At 45.4% G+C, this 8,432-nt stretch overlaps 1 protein-coding gene across 1 annotated transcript; it reads left to right on the top strand.

Moving 5' to 3' along the window:
* Positions 1-864: 864 nt before the first annotated feature.
* LOC109732603 (desmethyl-deoxy-podophyllotoxin synthase) lies at positions 865-3,624 on the top strand. Its single transcript, XM_040395089.3, has 2 exons — positions 865-1,844; positions 2,565-3,624. The coding sequence occupies exons 1-2, from the start codon at positions 882-884 to the stop codon at positions 3,195-3,197; spliced, it is 1,596 nt and encodes a 531-aa protein (XP_040251023.1). The 5' UTR covers positions 865-881; the 3' UTR covers positions 3,198-3,624.
* The last annotated feature ends 4,808 nt before the right edge of the window (positions 3,625-8,432 follow it).

The raw sequence follows: 8,432 nt of genomic DNA on the forward strand, positions 1-8,432 counted from the left end.
CCAAATTCATCAACTAATTTCTTGTAGCTCTTTATGACAATCAACGTACATTTCCTGTAGTACCATTATTATGGGTAGGCTTGCTCAACTACTCCAATAATGGAGGCGCGGAATGCTGTTAATGAAAACTTAGGTGAAAAGGTACAAGCCGCACCTTTCACGTACTCCCTCTGTAAAGAAATATAAAAGCGTTTAGAAGGTGAAAAGGTACAAGCCGCACCTTCTACGTACTCCCTTTGTAAAGAAATATAAAAGCGCTTAGAAGGTGAAAAGGTACAAGCCGCACCTTCTATGTACTCCCTCTGTAAAGAAATATAAAAGCGCTTAGAAGGTGAAAAGGTACAAGCCGCACCTTTCACGTACTCCCTCTGTAAAGAAATATAAAAGCGTTTAGATCAAAATTCTAAATGCTTTTATATTTTTTTAGGGGGAGTACTAATTAAACCGAAGTATCTCAGTTTTAACACGTGGTATGCCAATTAAGTACTATGAAGTTGTCATTGTGCTCAGTTAAGATCTTAGAGTTATATGTGATCTTGTCGGTTCTCAATTGTTTGGTGAGTTATGTCCGTAACTATATATTGTTGCTCATATATGAATTTTGATTTTGCTAACCACATGTTCCATGTGGTGTTGGCACATATATATCCTGCCAAATTCATCAATTAATATTTTGTAGCTCATAATTGCAATATACGTACGTTTCATGTAGAACAATTATTATGGCTAGGCCTACTCAACTACTCCACTGGTGGTGCGGATTGCGGTTGTTACTTGAGAACTGAGCTATCAGTCGATTTATTTTTCAACCCGGTCTTTATTGACGTATATAATGTTCAACCGAACTAATTCCTAACTATACTAAGCATCTATTTTTTTCTATGCCGGGGTGCGGAGAAGAGAAGACGCACTCCCCGGCCATGTCACAACAAGATCAAGATGTCGTGTGCTACTACAATTACCTCTTCATGGCCACCCTCCTGCTACTCCCCTTCCTCCTCATCGCCATGTTCAAACCGCCGAGAAAGGACAGCGGCGAGAACCTTCCCCCGGGGCCATGGCGGCTGCCGGTCATCGGCAGCATTCACCACCTCATCGGCGCACTCCCGCACCACGCCATGCGTGACCTTGCCCGTCGGTACGACGCCCCGCTCATGTTGCTCCGCCTCGGGGAGCTCAACGTCGTCGTGGCCTCGTCCGCCATCGCGTCGAGGGAGATCATGAAGACCCACGACGCGGCATTCGCGACGCGGCCACGGACCGCCACCCTCCGCGCCATCACGACAGACGACCTCGCCATCTCCCTTGCGCCGCACGGCGAGCAGTGGCGCCGCCTCAAAAAGCTATGCGTCACCGAGGTACTCAACACGCGGCAAGTCCGGTCCCTCCGGGGATGCCGCGAGGCCAACGCCGCCGCCCTAGTCTCCTCCATCGTCTCGTCGCTATCGTCTTCGTCGGAGCCCGTGAACCTCAGCTCCCTCATCACCACCCACGTCACCAACTTGGCGGTGCACGCATTGGTCGGGGAGCGGAACGAGGACCTCCGCGCAGAGTTCCTGGAGTGCCTGGACGAGGGCATCAAGCTGGCCTCGGGGTTCAGCCTCGCTGACCTGTTCCCATCGTCGCGCCTTGCACGTGCGTTCAGTAGCTCAATTCGCCGGATGGAGGCGTTAAACAACCAGATAAGTCAGCTCATCGGCCGGATCATTGAGGAGCATCGCATGAGGAGGTCGGCTGGCGGCGGCGACGAGGAAGAAGACATCGTGGACGTGCTACTGAGGATTCAAAATGACGGTAGCCTCCACATGCCTCTCAACGCCAGAACAATCGGTTCCGTGATTATGGTAAGATCGAACTCGAGACTTCTTCGCTTTGGCTCTAGACTCTAGTATACCATGCACTTTATTACATGCGCCAGAAGTTCACCTAAAGAGCTCAAGTTTTTTTTTTTCTTGTGTTTGCGGGGAACATAATAGGAAAGGAGTGCAATGCACTTATCTTCATAGTCCTAAATTGTGAGGTATGCCATTTAGCGACAGCTCACGGGAAGCTAGGAAAAGCTATAGTGAAGCTATAATTAATGAAGCTAAGCCCCATTTAGCTTTTTTAATTAAAATATGAAAAAATTAACATAAAATGAGGCATCATATATGATATATCACATATAATTAACTACAAACATGTTCAAGCATTCTAATTCAATATTAGATGTTTGCATCAGTGCATCATAGGAGTATTCTATATAAAATCAGAAGGAATAATAATAAAAATTTGAATAGCGCTGTAACGTGATTTCGAAAAGCCTAGAAAATAGTGGCCCAACCGAAGCTTAGCAGCCCTAAATTACTCAAAATTCAACGCTATAGTAGGAATAGCGAGCTATTAGCGTCATTTTTAATTTAGCGCTGGAAGTGCATAGTTTAGTGGGAGGCTGCTCCAAATGCCATAGCGACGCCATTGTGGGCTATTTAAAATATTTTGATACTTGAATGCATGCATCTCGATTGAAAAGAAATTATTTGAGCCAAAGCATCTCAACTAATTAAAGTTCTATTTTTTTGCAGGATATGTTTTCAGGAGGGAGCGAAACCTCGGTTACAACACTCCAATGGGTGATGGCAGAGCTCATGCGGAGTCCTGCGGCTCTGCAGAGGGTGCAGGCAGAGGTGCGCAGCGCTTTCGCCGAGCAGACCTGCATCAAGGAGGATGCCCTGCAGGAGCTGCGTTATTTGCATCTAGTAATCAGGGAGTCGCTTCGGCTACACCCGGTGCTGCCGCTGCTTCTCCCGCGGGAGTGCCAGGAAACGTGTCGTGTCCTCGGCTATGATGTGCCCAAGGGCGCCATGGTGCTCGTCAACGCATGGGCAATCGGGCGGGATATAGCAAGCTGGGGCGCTGATGCTGAGGAGTTCAGGCCAGAGAGGTTTGAGGAGGCTGGTGATGCAGCGGCGGATTTCAGGGGAACCAACTTCGAGCTCGTGCCATTCGGCGCCGGTAGGAGGATGTGTCCTGGGATCACGTTTGGGATTGCAGTCGTGCAGGTCATCCTAGCGAACCTGTTGTTCCATTTCGATTGGGAGCTCCCTGGAGGAGGCGCCGATGGGCTAGACATGGCGGAGGAGCTCGGGATGACAGCCAGGAGGAAGAACGACCTGTGGCTGCATGCCACCGTTCATGTGCCTGCTCCTAATCCATGAATATTCAAACATGGCAATGTCTTATAGCCCTTTTGTCTTCACAGCTAAATAAAATGAGTCCGAGAAATAAGTACTTATGTTTCATTATGTAATCCGGGGTCTAAGTTTATTGTGTGTGTGTGTGTGTGTGTGTGTGTGTGTGTGTGTGTGTGTGTGTGTGTGTGTGTGTTGCTGTATTGTCAAATATTATGTATAGCAGGAACTCGATGCATTCTGGTGCTTTGTCATGTTATCTATCATTTGAGTAGTGCACAATTTATGTGGAATTTTTTTATTTTCCAATAAAATTGTGATTTGTCTTCTTACACAATGAGAAAGAAGTGTTAATTAACTGAAATTCTAGTCGCCGCCAACAATATACATATATATATATACATATATATATATATATATATATATATATATATATCAATTGAGCTTTGAAAAACTTGAATGTTCAATATTGTGAAAACATGTTTTTTTTTAACGAAGAAAACTTTGGATCTATTCATCATCTGCCATGGCAGTACAAAGAACACCAGAAGTAACAAAAGTTACAACCATGTTCATAGATCTCTAGCAACGACTATAAGCACTGGAGCGAGCCAAAAGCGCGTCGCCATCATTGGCCCTCCATTAGATTCCCTAGCAACTTTTTTTATAGTAGACAGTCGGGAGAGTCGTCATGCTAAGGTCTCACATGACCAGTGTACAAGAACAACAACTATCACAGATGAAGAGAAGTGTAGATTGGAAGGATCCAATCTATAGACACACAAACGAAGATTGTATCCAAACAGATCCATCGAAGACGAGCACCGACTGAATCCCACAAGACCCCCTGGAGACACACCCCCACCCGCCCTTCGGCCGTGCTAGACGCATTTCCTGGATGTGAGCTAGGTAGTGAGAACCTTATCCATCTTCTGGAGCCGCCGTCTCACCTTTCCGAGCAAGACATAAACCCTAAACGAACTGAAAAACATTTGAAAATAAATCAAGATCCCCCCGACAAGGACCAGTGTCAGATTTAAATTAATCAAATTCAAACTTTTTAAAAATAAAAATGATTTAAAAATAAAAAATAATAGAAAAAATATACCAAAGGCCACCGTCAGGGCCGTCGAGCGGCATAGAAATGACGGCGTCAACCAGCCGTTAGCAACGCCGACGGCCTGGTTTCTGCTGACCGCTGCCATCGGCATACTTAATTATTTGCCGACAGCTACCGCCAGCATAGGTGCAACGCAGCCACTGGCCAGGCTTTCGCCGACGGCTTTTCGTCAGCCATCTGCATATCTGCTGGTATTCCGTCAGCCCCGACTTAAAGCCGTCGGCATATTAGATTATTCCCGCAGTGACTTTACTGAGCAAGCTTTTGAGCCTGGTGGATGTGACTGCCTTAATTTACACATCACTCGATAGTCTTATTTGTTACTCCCCATGTGATGATCTCAAGTTATCTGTCAAGCATTCAATGAGAGTTTTGCACATGGGAGCAGTTTTGGGCACCCAAAAGATATGGTGTCCGCCTTGCCCGTGAGCATCAGCATGTGCGGATGTGCCCTGTTGTTGCATTTGGGCTGTACACATGCGGGCTCAGCTCGACAGCAATGCTGACCATGTCAGAGCACATTACAATGACGTAAAAGTCATTTGCTTGACCATTTAATGAGTTTTGTGTGGGATAGCAGATCTCCATATTGGTAGGGGCCGTCTAGCCCATGGCCACATCTAGGCTGTACAGCAACGCTGACCATGTCAGAGCACATTACAATGATGTAAAAGTCATTTGCTTCCATTCAATGAGTTTTGTGTGGGATATCAGATCTCCATATAGGTAGGAGCCACCTAGCCCGTGGCCACATCTAGGACATACACGTGTGGTTCGGTGCGTGGCGTTGGGGGCGATGGCCATGAGCATCGATCAGAAGCAGCAGAGTCGTCCATGTTCCATTTATCCAAAGTTCCATACAAGGGTCTAAGTCTCGTAACTGTCCAGTGTTTTTGCTTGGGCTACCTTGTGAATAATGGCGACCTACAAAGTCAGAACATGCAGTAAGAGGACTGAAAAGAAAGAGAAATGCCCATATGGCATGTGTAGGGAACAGGACCTCCATACTGTTTGCCTTGTGAAAGCTTTGGTCGCTCTGTGTGCAATTTGATGGGTAAGAAGAAAGGCCATACATGAACTGGAGTTTCAATCACCACGGTAGACCTTACTTTTATTAATAACTATCTTGGCGATTTGGCTTTGATCCCCTAAAAGAAGAATGTATCACCGGAACATGGTTGGGTCAAGATCAGCGTGGATGTAGTGATCGCGCGGAATGGCTAGAAGGGCTCCATATGGGTTGTATGTCATGATGTGACTGGACTCTATTTGGGGGCCTCGGCTGTTGCAATGAATGATATGATTGATCCTGAGATATTAGAGGCGGTGGCTTGCAATGAAGCTCTTTGCCTGTCATTGGATCTTAATGTTCACAATATTCAGGTGTCGACCGATTGCATTGCTATGGGTAAACACATTGTGGGGAAATATTTGAGGCCAAGTGAGGCTATCATCGATGGAATAAAGATGAAGTTGAGCCTCTTTTTTTTCGGCCACAGTGATACATGAGAAGCATGATCGGAACGTTGAAGCACGTATGCTGGCAAAAGTCTTTCCCTCATAGAAACTCCTGATCTCTACTCCTAAAGGGGGAGTCTGCGGTCGTGATGGTCGCTTTGGTGTCATTTGGTTTTGTTTGTTTGTTCGTCCTCCGCCTGCCATCGATCGAAGCAAGCATCATCCGATTGATTTCTTTCCAAACCCATCGCTAGAAGAACTTTCCCTCCACCCCTCCTCCTGTTTTAACAAGTACAAAAACATGAGAAACCTACGCATGCATGATTCTCGGGATCCTCTGCTCACTACCACGAACTATCCTCTCAGCGCCGCCACCCTCTCGCATCTATCCCTCTCTCGATCTGGAGACGCCGCCAACAGTCCCATCTCCCAGTGCCGCCACCCTCCCCCTCCCCCTCTCCCTCTCAGCTGTTCCCTCACCTCCCAAGGTGACTCAGCAGCAGGCGGGGCGGTCGATTTGCAGTGGGGCGGCGTGAGAGCGGCGACCTACCGGAGGTACGCAGGATAGCTGCTACGACGACTGCTGCGGCGGCTAGCAGTTGAGGCAGTGGTACGGTGTCCACTCCCCCCTTTGCATATTTTCTGACAGAGTATAGAGGAGATTCAGATGGGATTGATCACCAGATTTGTTTCCTGTGTGTGCAATGTTTGATTGTGTAGTACTTGGATCCATGATTGTAGGCCATGTAATCATATGATATGCATCTCTATGTCTATTTCTGCAAATAAGCGTTGGTTCATCCGGTTAAAGCCTTATCCTAATTTGACAAATTTTCTGATCAACTCGTATATGGAATGAATGCAAACAGATTTCTTGCCCAATTTCATCCTGTGCAATACTACAGAACGGTTTGTGAGATCATTAAAAGGAACACATCACTCTTCTCAGAGATCAGACGCTTCTATTGGGAAGCCTTACTTCTACAGTGGAGTTATATAAAATGAACTCTAATGGAAAAATAATAGCATCATGGACTAATGAGCAACTCTGGAAAAGTTAGATTTAAAGTTATAGCATCATGGACTAATGAGGAACTTTGGAAAAGTTAGATTTAAAGTTATTTGGATAGCTGCGATGTTCCTATATATGTTAGTACAGTTTGCAAGATATTACATCATTGTGTCTACTTCATGATGTTTTCCTTTTAACTCGGCCAAAAATGTGTTACAGTGTTTACCTAGCAACATGCTATCCACCGGAGACCTTAACCTCTACGGTTGCATGCTCTCATTATCTTTGTCGCATTTGACCATCACTACTGGAGCCACTGTTTTGTTGCACTTGCTCCAGTGTCCATCATTGTTCAGGCTGTAGTAAGACAAGAGCATGCATTAGGTATGGGCCGATGCATGAAAGAGATCGGATCATATTTGATTATCTGAACCAAAAAAATTGGCAATGCGATGTGTTGTGTAAAAATCTCAGATCGGATCGGGTTGTTTTTGTTGCAATGGCCGTCATTGTTAAGCTTTTGGACGATTTGGTATGTGCACTTGACATGTATGGCTGCTTGCTTTTAGATGTGTTGGATGAACTTGCTAGCTTATGATATTGTAGTTGAAATTTGTGTTCTGTTGATGTCATATATATTGTTATGTTGTTTGTCTTGGAAATACAAATGAGATGCTGCCAAATTTTTGAATTTTATGTTGTTCCATTTTCACTTTCTGTGCAGAGTTGACATCATAATTTGGTTTAAATTTCACATCTTTTATTCACCGTAGGTTACCTTTTGTTTGCTGTAGGGTGCGGCCTCCCCCAGGCTTTGCCTCCTCTGTTCGCCGGCCGGCGCCCCCGCGTCTCCGCAAGTGAAAGTGGCCGCCGGCTGCGGGACCGACAAGGTGTCATTTCGATCCGTGGTGGGGTGGTGCCTCTCGTGGTATCCCCCTATCCCGTGCCTCCTTCTGCAGCTCACAAGCCGACAAGGGGTGGCGCTGGTCATGGCCTAGTAGGATAGGATAAGTTCTTCCTTGTTCTCCATTTTATAGGCATGTGTTGATCTTGGTCTTGTTCTGTATGCAGGGTACTCGGTGTTTCATGATTTGTACTGCAGATTTTCAGAATATTAAGGGCATATCTTGGCTTGGAATGTTGTTGGTTCGACGAACATCATGGAACGTGGCAGATGATTGCTCCTCTTCTCTTTCCCTCTGCTAAAAATCAGTTCCAATTGTCGTACAAGTTCTCCGATTTGGCTTACTGGATTGGAATTTTGCCGCTCGTTTGTTACTGTTTGGCCTACATCTAGAGGTAAATGTTTTTTATGAGATTAGGACCTTGCCGCTGACTACTTGGACAACATATGCAATGTTGAATTCAGTGAGATATCGTGATTCGATTTCACTATCTATGCAGAGTTGAGATCGTAATTTGGTTAAATTTTTGCATCTTTTATAGACATAGATTGAAAACATTTAATGATATAATTGGATGTATAATGATTAGAAAAAGACAGACCACATGTTTTATGGATCTAAACTGATACTTGCTCATGCCCTTGTGATGAGAAATGCGTGGTTCATTTATTCAAGTGTCTCAATTTTTCTCATGTAGTAAAAGCAAGAGACATTTAACCTGACAGCCAAAAGATTGACCCAACTCCTCAAACAGTGCAATCCCTTGA

Source organism: Aegilops tauschii, chromosome 7 (assembly GCF_002575655.3).
Source record: "Aegilops tauschii subsp. strangulata cultivar AL8/78 chromosome 7, Aet v6.0, whole genome shotgun sequence".
Classification (NCBI taxonomy): domain Eukaryota; kingdom Viridiplantae; phylum Streptophyta; class Magnoliopsida; order Poales; family Poaceae; genus Aegilops; species Aegilops tauschii.